The sequence below is a fragment of the Chelonia mydas genome, chromosome 2, assembly GCF_015237465.2.
Source record: "Chelonia mydas isolate rCheMyd1 chromosome 2, rCheMyd1.pri.v2, whole genome shotgun sequence".
Lineage (NCBI taxonomy): Eukaryota > Metazoa > Chordata > Testudines > Cheloniidae > Chelonia > Chelonia mydas.
The window spans coordinates 24,566,957-24,584,385 of record NC_057850.1 but is presented as its reverse complement, the minus strand read 5'-3'; the positions used below and the strand labels follow the sequence as shown (position 1 = coordinate 24,584,385).

Below are 17,429 nucleotides of genomic sequence, written 5' to 3'. Positions count from 1 at the left end.
ACGAGTGTCACAGTTCCATGGTTACAGGTACATTAACACATGAGTGCCCAGTAGCAAGGAACAGTTCAGTCAGCAGCAGGAATTTCTGCTGTCTCCTTGGCTGCACAAAGGGTTAAGGCAAAGAACCCCAAAATTTATAGACTAAGAAAAACAACTTATATACCACCTCACGTGTTTCATGACGTCCGCTTGTTACCTCCTTTTGTATCATGCTCCAGGTGTCAGGGGCAAAACATCCTCTTATTTAGTATTAGATCAGGATCTTTCTGAGCTAATATTTTGGAATGTGTTTTCACACATACTCAATATCTGTTGCTTCTTAGGAATGCCTGTGTTTTAGCAATGCTAGCAATACTTTTGCCAAGATCATACATAGGACAGTGAACTTGTAAACATCTACTTTAATACATGGCCTAACGTTGGTTCACAGCCTCTGGTTCAGACCTCAGATCTTACACCAGGCCCAGTGCTCCAGGCTCTCTCTAGCTCCTACAGTGGGTGCAAAAGTGGTTGAAAGAACATAATCAAAGAGTAGTTATCAATGGTTCACTGTCAAACTGGAAGGACTTATCTTGTGGGGAACCAACAATGTTTTCATTAATGACTTGGATAATGAACTGGAAAGTATGCTTATAAAATATGTGGAAGATACCAAGCAGGGAGGGGTTGCAAGCACTTTGGACCACAGAATTAGAATTCAAAACAACCTTGACAAATTGGAGAATTGCTCTGAAATCAACAAGATGAAATTCAATAAAAACAAGTGCAAAGTACTTCACTAAGGATGGAAGGAAAAATCAAATGCGCAACTCCGAAATGTGAAATAACTGGTAGGGTGCTAGTACTGCTGAAAAGGATCTAAGGGTTACAGTGGATCACAAATTGAGTATGAGTCAACAATTGTGATGCAATTGCAAAAATGGTTAACATCATTCTTGGGTGTATTAACTTGAGTGTCATATGTAAGACACAGCAGGTAATTGCCCCACTCTCATTAAACACAAGTGAGGCCTCAGCTGGAATACTGTGGCCAATTCTGGGTACCACACTTTAAGGAAAGACGTGGACAAATTAGCAGGAGTCCAGAGAAGAGAAGAGAAGAGAAGAGAAGAGAAGAGAAGAGAAGAGAAGAGAAGAGAAGAGAAGAGAAGAGAAGAGAAGAGAAGAGAAGAGAAGAGAAGAGAAGAGAAGAGAAGAGAACAAAAATGATAAAAGGTTTAGAAAATGTGACCGATCAGGAAAGGTTAAAAAGAAGGGCATGGTTAGCCTTGAGAAAAGGAGCCGAGCGGCGGGAGAACGACCAGGTAACAGTCTTCAAGTATGTTAAGGACTGTTGTGAGCAGGATGACAAACATGTTTTCCATGTTCATTGAAGGTAGGACAAGAAGTATGGGCTTAACCTACAGCAAAAGAGATTTAGGTTAGCTATTAAGAAACTCTTTAACTCTACAGGTAGTCAATCTCTGGAATAGACTTCCAAGGGAAGTCGTGGAATCCCCATCACTGGAGGCTTTTAAGAACAGGTTGGCCAAACAACGATAAGGGATGGTCTAGGTATATTTGGTTCTGCCTCAGCACAGTGGGCTGGACTTGATGACTTCTCAAGGCCCCTTCCAGCCCTACATTTCTGGGAATGAAACAGGTTTTTAATTTGGTAGTCCTTTTCTCTGCTTTGGTTGCTGGATACAATTTTTTATACTTTATATGCTTTTCATACCACATACTGTATTGAATGTTGGAGCTCTGGCTTTAACTCACAAAAACACAGAAAATCATAGTTAAGAATCAATTCTCCAGTGGTACCCAGCTATAACTATCCCATCATTAACACTATCCTATCTGCATCCTGTTGCCCATAAATACTGGACTGTTTATGGTCAAGTTTGAGAGTTTTCTTGATTTTGTGGTTTTACATCATACCTTAAAAAAAAAATCTCTTAAAAGAATGTTAAACTCTGAAGATCAAGAACACATTTCCAGTATAAATCTTCTACAGATCATTTTTTTTTTAAAGCTTGCTTGTTGAAGATTGAGTGTGCAACATCACACCATAAAGTATATTTTAAATTACTCATCACCTTTCATCTCAAAGTATCTAAAGCATTTAAAAGCTCACCACCAATGAAATCCAGTCATTGTGGGAATGGAGGGCTGCAACCACACAGAAAGCCAGCTCATAATGTGTTGTACAACGGTGGGCAGATGAACAGTTTTGACCATAGATACCAAAGCAAACTTCCATTCTTAGTAAGAGGGCCATGAAATCGAAAGTCCACACAAAGTAGACATGACCTCATTTTATATCATTACTTTCTTTTCATCTGAACGCAATCCCTATCCACCATCCAGCGTAAACTACAAACTTCATTAAACTCAATTTACTGTATCTTATTTGGAAGGAAGAAGGGCTAAAGATCATCTAGGTGTCAAACTTTAAGCTTAGATACTCAGCCTTCCCCACCTGTGCCTTGGCTAAAAAAATAAACTAAGGTATACTGAGAACATATCAGCAGTAGGACTGAGAACATTAGGAACAGTAAACTAGACTAGTTTGTTTGAAATCTTCTCATCATAGAACATTAGCAGAAAATGCGAGCATCTGATTACAGAAACTCCAAAATCCCATGTATTAACATGATCAATTTTTCCTATATTGTAGTTGAAGTGCTTTTAAAAGGTAGGATTCCCACAAAGAATCAGTCACATGAATGGTACCAGTGAGTTCAATTGGACTATTCACAAATGTAAAGTTACTCAAATGCTTAAGTCTTTGCAGGACTTGGGGTGAGAATGAAAAAAGCAAACACTGTATGAAAAAAGAAAAGGAGTACTTGTGGCACCTTAGAGACTAACAAATTTATTTGAGCATAAGCTTTCGTGAGCTACAGCTCACTTCATAACAAATTTATTTGAGCATAAGTTTTCGTGAGCTACAGTTCACTTCATCGGATGAAGAGAGCTGTGGCTCACGAAAGCTTATGCTCAAATAAATTTGATACTCTCTACACAAGTACTCCTTTTCTTTTTGTGGATACAGATTAACACGGCTGCTACGCTGAAACTGTATGAAAATAATTCCTTAATTCACTCATGCCTTAATTTAGTAATTATGGCAAGTCACTACCAAAAGAAAATAAAAATTAACAAGTCAACTTTAATTTTAGTTTTAAATTTGGGTCGGGTTGTTTTGTTTAACTCAGTTTAATGTAAATCTGATCCTGGGAATGTTAACATTTTCTGTCTCTAATTATTGGCAAGGGATTCCTTTCCAGTACGTCAAAGAATTTGTTCAATTCTGAGGAATCGTGGTGAGATTGTGGTTACATTTTAAATTCCAGTGGATTCACAGACAGGAAAAGATTATTATGATGTAAAGAGAAAGGTAGGCTCTATTGATCTTAATAGTCTAACATTTTAATATAAATCAGTCTTTATTTTGTTCCTTTTATTGTGGAACTGTATAGTGGTCCAAATCAAATGGGTGATTCATTATAAAAGGAATCTATTAGAGGACTAGTACCATACAGCAATCTTTTCATGGCTAGAATTGTCCTCTACAAACTGGATATGGCTGTTTAAAAATAATCCCCCACAGTTACAGACAAAAATTACAGGTCAAGAAATAATGATAAATGGTTCTAATTTACCAAATGTGGACTGATTGAGAGAGAATAATATACATTCACTTTCCAGCTCCCCCTAATGATGCAGGAACCATACGTCTCATTTTAACATTCTGTAACAAAATACTCAGTTTAACATTGTTTTAAACATGCTTCTAGGATATGAATAAACACTATACATGAACATGAATGCTGAAAATATGGCTTCATTCTTCCATGACCCTACACTTACAAGTCCTTAAACAGCAACATCAAGTAAACAAACTATTAAGGAGACCGTATTTCTTTGCCATTTTACTAAAAACAGTAAAGAATTCTACAGTTATGGTAATCCATGAGTTTATCATAGCAGGTTGCAGATGTAGCAGAATAAAGTCTTGTACGAAAAAGCACTATTCACTCAACTGCTTTAAAATTGAAGTCCTCCAATGTTTAACCCCCCATCCCCAAAAACAAAATATAAAGAAGCCATTAAAATATTACTTTCTACATTAAAGACAGAAACAGAGTCCACTAAATGCCAGGTTTTTTCTACATACTTTATACAATGTAGTTCTATTTCTAAACCTGTATTTACCAAAACAAAAGCATTATCAGAAAATTGGTAGTCCGGTAAAGTAAAACCTAGTAACTGTATAAAATAAATAGTGGTGTCTTGAGTTTGAAACACATGACATGATGGGAGAGGGAAAGTTATATAATTGTTTATGTTAAACAAGCAATCCAAGCTGTGAGGAAACATCTTGATTCTAAATGGCATTAGTATAACACGCTACAGCAGGAAGTAGTACAAGTGTTGAATATTATTATAACCATAATAGTAAAAATAGAAAATCTGATATCTATTCAGTGGCCTGTTCAAAACAATTTGATGGTCTAAGTCCAGTTCCTAGAATACAGAAGGAAACATCACAAGACAAGTTCAGGGCAACTGCATCTGCATTTCCCCCCAGTGGTTCAGTAAGGGTACCCACTCTTGGCATTCAGCTCCTCAGCTGGTGCCTCTCTTGGGTGGAGAAAGACATCTCTCTCTGTTTTGCCCAGAGTATTTCCAGGCTTGTCAGTTATCTTGCCTTCACTGTGTAACTTCCAGCACAGACAGGTTGCCCTAGAACACCTTCTTGCTTTCTCTTTCGATACAGATAACAGTATATATTGTTTCATAATACTATCATTGGTATTCCCTTTAATCCCTTTATTAACATATCTGAACACACTATTGCCCTAACTGCTTGTAGCGAGGAGGCATGGCCTCCCTCTGACACGGACACGGAGAGGAAGCCATAAGTCGCCAGGTGGGTGGAACCAGAAGGGCCACGCCCCGCAAGCCAGAAACAGAGGGGCAGGACAGGAAGAGGAAGCATAAAAGGCCAGCCCAGCAGCTCATTCAAGAGGGAGGTGTGGAAGGAGACAGACGCTCCTTCCCGGCTGCCGGAGCGGGATGCCAGAACCTCTGCTGCCCTGACGACCAGCCTGAGCTTCCAGAGAACCCTGCCACTCCCAATGCTGAGGAGCTGCTACCGCTCCCTTGGCAAAGTATCCCGGGGAGACTGAGGGGGAGAGTAGGAAGCAGGCCAGGAGAGCCAGACTACTGTCTGGCTGTGGTGACGCCAGAAACACTGTCAGTGTGTTGTGGATGGATTTTCCGCTGACCCAGTGGCACGCCACTCTGCCACTGTTAGGGCCCTGGGCTGTGATGCAGTGGAGTTGGGCGGGCCCGCATCCCCCCTACCACCCCACCCCTGGGACGGCAGTCTAAGTTCCCTGTAAGCTGCGCGGTCACACAGCAGCCTATGTAGCGCTGCACAGGCGCTCAGGGTACCCGCCCAGCCAGGACCTGCCGCAGCCAGGGCAGGGGACCATAGGCGCCAACTTCCCCTCTAGCCAGGGGGGACTCGACCCCCCCACCTCTTCCCCCAAGTCCCCGCCCCTGCCCCGCCTCTTCCCCCTGGGCGCACCCTGTCCCTGCTCCTGTCACACATCACCTCCATATTGATGCATGTAACAAAATTCATTCTGCAGATGTGTGGGAAAAATTAAGAGGGAACACTGGTGGCAGTACTTCCCCTCCTTAAGCCAGGAGGCCTGTGCTCCTTGGGCATCCCTACTGGAGCCTCACAGACTGTGCTTGGTGCTCCCCCCTCCCAGAGCCCCATAGAGTGTGCTTGATGCTCCACTCTGCAGGAGCCCCTAGAATGGGAGGATAAATTGCTACAGCTCTGCCTGATTGCGGGCCAGAGCCTTGACTGCTTGCCACCCCACCCTGTTTAAAGCCTGGTTGCAGGCCAGAGCCCAGACTGTTTATGGTGATGCCCCGCTTGAAGGCCAGGGCCCACTGAGAACTGCTAATTCCCACTTTGTTTTTAATTCCTTTGGGAGAATACCCTAGGCAGACCAAACTGCGAGGAGGCATGGTCTCCCTCAGACGTGGATGCTGAGGGACAAGCATGCCAGTCTACACTGCTGCTGTGGCTAGTAACATCTACACCAAGTTATTTAAAATGACTTCAAATCTTTTCCTCAGAGGATCTTGAAAGTTCAGAGCTAATAAGTATATATTAAACACATTTTTGCCAATGTAAATAACAGCCAGAATTTCCAAAGTAAAGTTAGGCACCTAAATAAGTGGCTTGATTTTCAGAGGCACTGATCATCCTCAACTTCCAGTGAAGTCAATGAAAAGTGCAGCAACTCAGCACCTCTGAAAACCAGAAGACTCTTGTTTAGGTGTCTAATTTTAGAGGCACTCACATTTGAATGTATTGGCCAATGTTTATTTAAATTATACTTTATTTGCTTCCAACCTGACTCTCCAGTGTGTTGACATACAACCAGAATTTCTTAAAAGCCTCCACAGATCTGCTAATAAAACATAGTGCCATCAGCAAGATTGCTGCTCACTTCCTTCTCATAAATCATTAATATATAAAACAAGAAACTGAAAATTGTACACAAGCTCAATGAGAAAACCTATTAGTCAGAGGCCAAAAGTGGGGGAAATTCATCTGTTCTCCTCCCAATTTTGCTCTTTGGAAAGTGGAAAAGCACCAGCTGTTTTCTATTTTTACCTGTGGGCTGGGTTTTGCATTTGGCCTCCCTCCCTCCTAGACCGTGTCCATTTCACTCTACTGCTGCTCGGCCATATAGCCCAGGAAATATTTTTGTGCTACACAGATCACAAGATTAAGAAAAAACAATCAGAGTAAGCCCTTTAAGCAGTTTTTAATCCATAACAAGATTTTGCTCCATATTTTGTGATTATTTTCCTTAAGAGTCTTATTGAGGACTTTAGCAAAAACTTTTTTGAAAATCCACACTAACCATATTCATTAGATAACCTTCATCAACCATTAACATTTTCAAATATATTTTAATAGGTCAAAGAGGTACAAATCTTCTTCCCATTTAAGAAGTTATGCGGATTTGATACTGTTATTCTATCGTTAGACTCAGTTTCCTAGATCCAGAAGTGAGATACTCACTGGTCAGTATTTCTCAGAATAATATTTAGGTTTTGTGTTGTTTTATAAATATAGGCACCAGTTTAGCAACTTTCCAGCCTTCTAAACATCACTGGTCCTGGTGATTTAGAGTGCTTGAGTTTTATGGTGTTCCATAACTTCTTCCTTAAAGACTTCATTCAAATTTCCTGTGAAAATTGCTTTAGGAATAGGATTGATTCAAACAATTTGTTTTACTTTTCTGCTACTTCATCATAGTCTTTAAATGCACCTCCAAACCCTGGCAACTTCACTCACAAATGCAGTCTTGTAATGCCCTTAATACACTTATTATGATACTATTACAGCCAAGAGGATTTCTTTAGAAACAAGGTGGTTTATCTCAAAAAGGATTCAGCCACTGAAAATAATTTAACGAAATAATAAACATTTTGTTAACTGAGACATTAGATCATGTCTGTTACCACATCGACCTTTTTGTCCTGAAGTCTAAAAATATTCTCCTTTCCTTCCATTCTCCCATATTTGACTACTCATTGATTCTGTCCTAATGAAAGCAGGTTATTCACAAAGGATAAAATTTAATTTGTTAACTTTTATAAAATACTATCACTAAACTGTTATAAAGTATTTCATGTTGTTTTTTAAACTGTATAATCCCTTATAAACAGGAACTATCATTTACCAACCAATCTGTATCATTTATAATTTTGGAAAGCTACTTTTTTTATGTTTCCTAAAATACAAGTATTTTTCTCAATAGCAGTTAGCCCTGAAAATGTGCTCCACATATACCTACTACTCTCTTAGCCTGGCTGCGTAACATCCCAAGATTTATGAGAAACAAAACTCTTTACAAATGTGTTTTATAGTGTCATCAGCTTACTGACAGCTAGCTGAGCTGTGCGATGATGTCTTCTGGCTGCAAATATTTATAAAGGTAATAATTTCTAATTAACCTATCTAAATTGGCAAACTGCATTCAATCTTTTTGCCAATAATGGCTTTGTCTTTCCTTCATTTAAACTTAAGACACTTCAGGCTTAAGAGAAGTCATTTACTTTTTGGAAGACTAAAGGAAATTACACAACGCTTTGGAAAATCAACGTAAGTTTCACCTTCCATAATCACCTTCCTCTCCCTGCTTGAAACTCACACATCATTGCTCTCTTCACTAACGTTTATGTACACACACGCTAACATGTCTGAAAGAGGTTTCAAGACACCCGTGTCAGCACTCATTTCACAAGTAAAAGCAAACAATCCTCATAGTAGTGGCAGTTCATAAAATATCCACTACACAGATCCTTTGGCTGAGGCAGTAAGGGCAAGGTAAGGAAGCGTGTGAAAGAGGGCATAGCGGGGCATAGCAGAATTGCTAAATCATTGAGGCATTGGCAAAGGCACAATGTTTTGAAATTTGACATTTAAAACATTGGCTTCGGTGTATTGAGAAGTGGGAATTTACATGACATTGTACCTTTTATATATTTAATATAAACTAAAAAAAAATGTTCTTTTCCAAGGGAAGATGTCAAACCAACTGGGAGTTACAATATTCCCCACTAATTCTGTCGCCTGTTTTACCCTACCACTATAAAAGTCTAAGGATTGGTACAATGATGATCCGTCCAGTTGAGAAAGGTCAAATGTAACTCTCAGGAGGGCTTCCTCACTGGCTCATAAATACAGAGAGATCAGTGCAGAACAACGTATGACCCTGTCCCCAGAAACTGGGGCTTCAGCCTTCCTATCTTTTTGGGTAGGTCATACAAAGGCTTCATCATGATTTTAGGAAAAAGTAGGGACAGGCCATCCATGGGGAAATCAAAGTTAAGATAGTAAGTAGATATCACCACCTCTTAAATTTATTAGTATTAAGAGTTTATCCTCCAGAACATTTGCTAAGAACAGTTATGATTGTGTCTCAGAACTACATTTTTGGGATACTGGATGCCTCAGGACAGGGCTTACAAAATTAAACAACTTACTAGCCAGAGTCTTGAAAAAAATTTACTTGTTTACTTACCTGCCCTGGGCAGGAATAATTCCTTCTCAGCTGGAGAAACAATGCCATCAACTACTGTAGAAGTTAAGCTTTAATTGTAAAGAAAACTAAATTTCTAACTCTTATAGTTGTAAAGATAAACTTCACAAGATGAACCAAATGTGAACAAATGGAGTGCATTCTGACTATGCGGAAAGACAGCTCCCCATATCACTTCTGCTGCTTATATTTTTCCCAAGCCAGAGTTAAGTGAAAACTGAACAGAATACTGCCAGTTTTCACAGGTGCTATACAAAATCCTGGAGACAGCCATGAAATTTTAAAGAACTATCCCAGTTTCTTTGTCACTGCTTGGGAAAGCTCTGAGCAGCAGCATCAGGAGCAATCACTGGAGCTGTTCACTGGAGAGGAGAACCCAAACATTTGAGTTTTTGGAAGGGTGGGGAGTGGAAAAAAAAGAGTAGTGGACACACCCCACTTTCACAGAAGCCAAGAGCCTGGTCAAAGGAAAAAGGAGCAGAGACCCTCTTCCTTCTTAACAGCAAAGCAATTGGAGTAAGAGGGGCTGGGTCACTCCCACTATCTATACTAGCAAACTTCATTCACTTAATACACCGCTAGTACAAGCTCTACCACTGGCAGCAATGGTGCATTCTACAGGGTAGATGAAACTTCAGCTCTTTCACAAGGATGGTCTAATCCTAGTTTAAAAGGATGAATTATGACAGAAAAGTTTGCTTGTGTAGACGAGACCCCAGTGTCTATATTTTTTGGTCGTCCAGACACAAAAATAATTCCACAGACTGCATCTGCTGAAGTACAGAGCTTTGCCAAGCATCAGCACTGTGAAATTAACAAGATTCTTGTCAGTTTTACAGTGCTGACAAGATACTGAACAGTAGCCAGTCAATGTTAGAGCTAGGACTAGATTCAGGTCTCTTGACTTCCACTCTGGTGCCCTATCCACTGGACCGCATCTGGCAGAGTGGATTTTTCAAGCTTTTGCATGGATGGTTAGTAATGAGATACAGAGCCTACAGCTTCAAGGATCCAAGTTCAAATACAGCCCTGGCCTGGTGAAATGCTTCTGGAGGTCTTAGTCCAGATGCTAATATATAGGTGATGACATTACAATAACCAAAATTGGTGTCATTCCTGATAGTCAGCAGAGAGGCCAAGAACAGAATGGGCATGAAAACAGAAATAGCCTAACACTCTCCAACGATGGTGCCTGTAGGCTGCTGCCTATGCTGTGGATAAATAGAAGACAGCGTCCACGAATGTCACTCATACACTTAAAAAGAAAACACAATAAATTCACATTCAACATTAAAAACAAAAGAAAAACACTTGTACATGTTTTATGCCATCAGTGAAAAGACTTGATAGTAAAGAGCAGTTCTGGATTGAACAAGAGCTGATCTACCATAGGCTGAAGTGTTCCTCCCGATTTCATACTCCATATAAATTAGATCGCCAACTGAACAGCTAGGTTGAATACGAAGTTAATAAAGGACAATTTCATGTTAGTGAACAGCACTTGTGGTTCAGGAATTAAGGCAAGGGAGAGGAAGTACCCTAATCCTTCTCTAACAGCAAGTTCCTAACCCATGTCAGGAGAAGTTTAAAGTTAAGTTTTATAATTTTGGGCTTTGAGGTAACCAAGATGCTAATATAATTCATCATGGAAATCTAATAGTTAAGAAATGCAGGGTTCTAATGTATGCACAGGTAATGATAAAGACTAATAAACCTGACAGATTATTAAATTAAGCTTCATAGAACACGACTGGTACTTAAAAATCCCATTTAACTGAATCTTCATTTAGGGCACATCTACACTACAACATTAAGTCAACCTATGATAGGTTGACTTACAGACACCACAATAATTATTGCTGTTTTTCATGTCCACACTACCCTCCTTCTGTTGGTGGTGTGCATCCTCACCAGGAGTGCTTCTACCAGGCTAAGGGGGCAGCACTGGGGGCTAAGAGCCCAGGCTCTGAACTCTGCACAGAGCTCCCTGCTCGGAGCCTGGATGCCCCTGGGGCTGCTGTCTGATTCCCCACTGCTGCCCAGGCTCCCTGCTGCTGCCCGGAGTTCTGGCTTCCTCCTGGAAGCCCAGCTGCTGCACAGATTCTCAGCTCTTGGGTTTGGATCCTATTGGCAGCCTGGAGCCCTGGCAGCAGTTGGGCTCCCTGCGGGGAGCCCGGCCTGGGCTCCAGGTGGTTAGCTCTGCAGGGAGACCTGGCAGTAACTGGGCTCAAGGCTGGAGCCTCCAACACCTGTCCCGGGATGACAGTCCCATCTGTGAACGGAGCACTAGGTTCATAGCAGGGAGCCTACTAGCCTTTCTTGTCAATTTCACTGCTCCAATGCAAAGTCGTGAAATCAACAAGAATGACAGCCAAACAGCCAAAGTAAGTAGTGCAGTGTCTACACAGACAACTGTCTCGCCCTAACTACACCAACATAAGCCTTACGCCTCTCGTGGAGGTGAAGTTGTTATGTCGGTGTAGCAGGGCACTTACATGAGCTGGAGCAAGGCTGTAGTGTAGACACAGACATAATTATGTTGAAGTAAGGCCGCTTTTGTCGATCTAAGTCTGTAGTATAGACCAGGCCATAGCCTCTTAACTGTCAGCATTCCCCTAAACCAGCTTGTAGTAGAAAGAGAGCCTGAAACATGAGGCCTGAAGAGATCTGGACAAAAGTAGCAGTCAAGTCTTGCTGATATAAAGCAAAGTTAGTAAAAGTCAGGTTGTGAGCAGAAGTCAGGCCCTGTCACAAAACATGCCTGCTTGCAAGGTCACAGAACCTGGCAAGAACAGGACTGGCATTGCCAAACAAAACACATTCCGAAGAAGTACTCGGCACAGGATACTCATGCAAACACATTCCAGAAGGGTGGTACCAGAACACCCTGGTACAGAGTTATGGGGTAAACACACTCTCCAAAGATGATACAAGGACACACTGACCCCCTCTTAAAGATAAGGTTAGGGTGACAGGGTGATAAATAAAGATGTTTTGATCAAACCATCATGTACAGCTTGGGTACCACTGATCTATTCTGACATCCATCGTAACACAGGCCATAGAAACTCTCCTAGAAAGGATTAAATAGGGTTAACTAAAGCTTTGTCTACACAGTTTTTGCACTGATATAACTAAATTGGTAGAAGAAGCAATTTAGTTAAATCAATGCCATCTTTGGGTGGATGCAATTATTGCAGTATAAAGATGGCATTCCAATATAATTATAAATAATCTATATTATTTTTTCCTCTGATTTTAGTTAAATTGGTGCAAACATTTATCACATATAAACCAGTGATTCTCAATCTTCTTGGGCTCAGGACCCATTTGTAAACCTTGATGGCCTGTCACAAGCCAGTAAACAGCTTTAGTACAAAAAACTCGCTAACAGTATATTCTTACCCATGATATATAAATTTACACATTAATATAATGAAGTACTAAATAAGTACACATGCATAATATAGTGACTGCACTGGTTCCACGGGGTTGGACAGGCTCGGCTTCCCGCTCCACGTGTTGCGATCGCCGGGTTTGCAGTGCCACTCAGATTTGGCCTGGTCCAGCCAAATTTGCAAGAGTGGTGTTGTGGCCTGACACATGGGGTTACTCATACAAGTTTGGCCCAGTTGGCCCTCTCATCTTGAAATGGGGCACCTGGGCTAAATGTGAGTGGGGCTGTGACCCCGTGCACCTCTCGAATCAGGAAGTCAAGCCCAGCCAGCCCTGAAGAACCAGGGCCACAAAAGCCACTGCTGTGGGTCGAATGTGGGGAGGGCCCCCCCCACTCCAGGACCCAGCCGTCTTTCCTTCCCCACAGGGCCTCCCATGTGCCCCTTTGACACATTCTGGCAACCCAATTATGGGTGGCAACCCACAAGTTGAGAAACCCTGCTGTAGATAAGACCTAAATCATAAAATTGTTCCCCAGATGATATGACATGTCTTTTGACTTCTAGTAACATATCCATTTGAAAACAATGAGTAAGAAAGACTAAAACACCTGAAGCATTGAAGGCGAACCTCCGAGTCCATCACATTTGCCTAACAACATTTGATACCACAGCAAAGTAAAACAAAGAAATGTTAATACAAAAATCAGTAATGAAATTTCTCTAGCACAGCACTATAGAAGGAAACAGACCAAAGACTGAAGATTATATTTTACTTTATAGTCAAACTATTAGAGTAGTGGCCCAAGCTAGACAAATTCTCTTGAATTTTTCAGGAAATAATTCAATATACAAAAGGAACTGTTAAAGGAAACCATGATTTAGTTAATGGCTAACTCTTTCTTACTAAGATTGATGTTACTATAAGAAAATCATCAGTTGAAATCTGCCAGTGGAAAAAACCGACTTACTATCATAGTAACGTAAGGCAGCTCATTTACAGAATTTCAAACAAGTTACTTACTGCTTTGACTCATGGTGACAAACCTCCAGTGTTGGATCATTATAAATAAAAGCTGCTTCCAGATCATTGACTCTTACTCTGTATATCCTGCATTGTTTACTGTTCAGTTTGATTCTATTCAGGTTTGCAACCGTGGGAAATATAGTCAGTTCCACATAACCCTATAAATATGTAAACCAATATCATCATTTAATTATGCAGTCATATTCAAAAACACAGTACAAAAGTATTCCTTTCTATTAATTCATTCTATTCATATTTTTAAAAGGGACACCACAATCAAACAATAGATCCAAATGCTAATTTTTTGTTTAAAAAAAAAAAGAAAGAACAAAGTTTCATAAAACTTATAACTCTTGAAAGGTGAATATTCTCATGTTTATTACTGGAGATCATTTAACTTTTTTTTAATTGACTAGAATTCAAGTTGATGGTGTCCCTTTTAATTCAAACAAATGATTGTACCTAACTCATAATAAAACTGGATTCCATAAGATAAAGCTTTGATAATCCTCCAAGGTGATCCACACAGGCAGATTTGTGAACTCATTCAGAGCTCCATTAACTTCAACAGTGTTCTGCATCGCTGCCGGGGTCTGGCCATTAGTCCATATGGATTCAGGATCAGGGCATAAATCTCTACTATTCTAACCCTTAAATAAACAGTGGCATTAGCTGAAATTGTGATTGTTTATTTTTAGAGGTATGAAAGCCAATTTTAACTAGCATGGATAGAAATGATCTTTTGGGGGGGGGGGCAGATTTTTTTTTATATAAATCGGATTTTTTTATTTTGTTATTTAAATTATAATTTTAAATAAGCCTGTGTAAAATGAAATCTGAATTTACCACAAACTATATTAAAGCATAATCTTATTATAATCTCTTAAAACATTTTAAGGTAACATTTTTATTTGGCATGTATAGTCCAGATGAAATTAAAAAGACTTGAATCTAATTCCAAATAAATTCAGGCACAAATTACTGTCCATCTTGCATCTGTATATCTGAAATTCATATTAAACCACAGTTCTGTTTGGGCTCATTCCCTTGGGCAAAAGAGTCCTGTAACAGGCTCCTAGTCAGAACATAAAAAGCGCAAAGAAGTTACAGAGCACAGGCAGCTTTTGTGCAGTTATATTTCCTCAAAAATACAGAAGAAAATCTTGGTTTTGGACATGACCTTTAATATTTTTGTAAATAATATACTTACTACAACAGACTTTCTCTGAAAATTTATGTTGTTGATGCAGACTACCTGGTGGGTTGTGCTGGAAAAAACAAAAACATTTAAAATAAGGATATAGACAAATAACATATCAATGTCATTTCTCATGTTTCTTTAACTTAGTTAAAAGAAAATCTTAGCTGAACGATCTTTATATCATGTGTATGTCTACATACATAGATATTGTATACATATTATACTCAGTGTGTAAATATGTGTACATAAACATAAGGAGAGGATTCATGGCATGAAGGTCTTATCTGCATGAATGACCACATACAAGCAATGAAATGGGAATTATGCAGGGCATCCCAAAGGTGTCACTAAAACCATCAAAGTATCACACCATCATATAGGCTGTACACACATACGCTACAAGGAAAAATATAGTTTGAACTGTTTTGAACAGCTTTAAAATATTGTACTGGAATTATTTTTGAATCTTTTTGTCTGTTACCCCAAATACAATAACGAAGGGCTCAGATGAAGTTATGAAAGCTCTAACAATTACCTAAATAGCTTTTCAATATGTGAAATGTCAATTATTAGAGTACAATATCACCAACTATATAAAAACTGACTGAGTTCTATCCCGGCCAGACTGCAAGAGAATAGGACTGGCTATTGCCTGCTATGGACCTCAAAGAGGCATAATTGCTGGGGGAGAAGGGAGGGGGTGGACAGAGGGCATAAGGAGTAAACATTTCTCTGGCAAGTTGACTCTCATCATATATACAAATCCTATACATGAAAGAGGAAGACACCCAAGCTGTCCTTTAGGAAACAGCACTTGCTTCAAGCATTGGAAGGTCCTGAGAAATAAACATTTAAAGCAATGGTATACCGCCACAAACTCTGTGCAGGCAGATCTTTGCATATCTGCAAAGATCATGCAGGATTGAGGCCTGAAATATTTTTTACCACTTTTTCCTTTGGTTGGTACTACAGACGACATACAGCTATGGAACAATTAACAGAATTCTATACTGGTTCATGCATCATAAGTAGCACTGTTAACTAAGTTACAGCTGAAAAATCTTTATACATAAATTGGAAAACACAGAGCTTTCCTTCCAGATATCATGCTGAGTCTGAAGAGTAGATAGTTAGAAAAAAATATTTTACATGAAAATTGTGAACATTTGATATGGAATCACTGGAACAGGGAAACCCACAATGCATCTTTAAAGAGTAAGATTTCGGAGTATAACTGAATGTTCAGCAATAATTTTAAAGCATCCCTAAATTACCCCTGTACAGCTTCATTTGACTTTACTTTAAAACCAACCGTAACGGTCAACTTTTGGTCAGCGTACAGCCTACACGACAAAGCTTTCAGATTACATAATACAGAGAATGAACACTAATCTCAAGCACACAAAAGAAATACAAAAATTAATACTTATAATTTATAAGGTCTTGGGCTCTCAAATCCCTTGTCTCCTTTCTTCCTATTCATCCTGCACAGCAGCACTGAACTGTTGAGAGTCAAATATGCATCAACATCGTCCTCATTAGTGGTCTTTGGATGGGTGGTTTGATTTTTCCCCTTGTCAAGTTCCCTTTCATTACTGTTCTATCACCAGTGGAGCTAAGACTCCCAAGATTCAGTCATGGCCAGATCAGAGAAGCCGCGCAGTTATACAGTCAACAACATACAGTCTTCTTATTTATACTATGTGTGTGACACACAATTCCCTTCCACAGAAGGTACAAGGAGGCGACAGATCTCCTGCCCCCCTCACCCTGGAAGCTACACAATCTGAGCGGCTAAATGCAGAGGGGAGATAGGTGTTGCAGGCCTGCTGCTCAACAAGTGATGGACTTTGCTGGGGCAGGTCTGGGAACTACTGATGGTGATGACCGGGGTGAGGGGTTCATGCTGCTGCCAGTGCGGCCTCCCGCTGGGTCAGCAGGGGCTGCTGCTAATAGGTAGGTGGGAGGGGGCTTCTGAGGCGTTCGCTATTTTTAGGCGGGAGCGAGGCGGCCGCTCCCGGGCTCTTGGGGGTGGGGGAGTCGGCGGCGGGGCGGGCGTTGCTTGGCGGCGTCGGCTGCTGCCAGGAGGGGATGGGGCAGGTCGGGGGCTGCTCTGCGGCTCCTGCCAGGTGGGGTGCCGTGCGGGCACGGCTCGGCTGCAGCCCTGGGCGAGCAGAAGCCGCTCCTGACTTGGTAGCGCTGGGGTTATGGCTCCTAGGCGCGTGGAAGCTGCTCCCGTGCCTGGCTGGGGGCTGCCGCCGTTCCCGGGGCAGGGGCTGGGCTGGCGGCCGCTGCCCTCCGGCGGCGTGCCTCGGGGGCGGCTGGGCGCTAACCCGCACACACACAGCAGCTCGGGCCCCTGGATGCAGCTGCGTCCCAGCGCTCAGCAGGGCGGGCGAGGCGCTGCCTGGGCCCGTCCAGCGTCCGCCGGGTCCACACCGCCAGTAAGCCCTGCAGCAGCTACGGCCGCCATTTTGTTGGTAACCTTTGAACTTCCGGCAGTTGAAAGGTCAAGGCCGGCTTAAAGGCTTTTTAAAAAAACCCTCGTTTCCATTGTCCCCTGTGCGGCGCGGCCTGGAGGAATCTGAGCGAGACAGAGAAAAGGACGCGTGTGTGGGGGGGAATCAAAATTATAGCGATGAGCTCTTCGGCCGGGATGCGCATGCGCGTCTCGC

General features: G+C 41.2%; 1 protein-coding gene across 2 annotated transcripts in view; it reads right to left on the bottom strand.

Annotated features, from left to right (window-relative positions):
- The window catches only part of TAF2 (TATA-box binding protein associated factor 2), a 101,738-nt gene extending 84,311 nt beyond the window's left edge, over positions 1-17,427 (bottom strand). Inside the window, exons 1-3 of one of the 2 annotated variants that reach the window (XR_005224257.2) lie at positions 16,185-17,257; positions 14,764-14,818; positions 13,551-13,711 (exon numbers count right to left, since the gene is read on the bottom strand). Coding sequence is in view for 1 of the 2 variants with exons in the window: in XM_037892077.2 (XP_037748005.1) it covers positions 13,551-13,711; positions 14,764-14,818; positions 16,185-16,237 (269 nt within the window). In the remaining variant the exon portion in view is untranslated. Of the gene's footprint in view, positions 1-13,550; positions 13,712-14,763; positions 14,819-16,184 lie in introns of both variants that reach the window. The other variant, XM_037892077.2, reaches the window with a different exon arrangement.
- Positions 17,428-17,429: the final 2 nt, after the last annotated feature.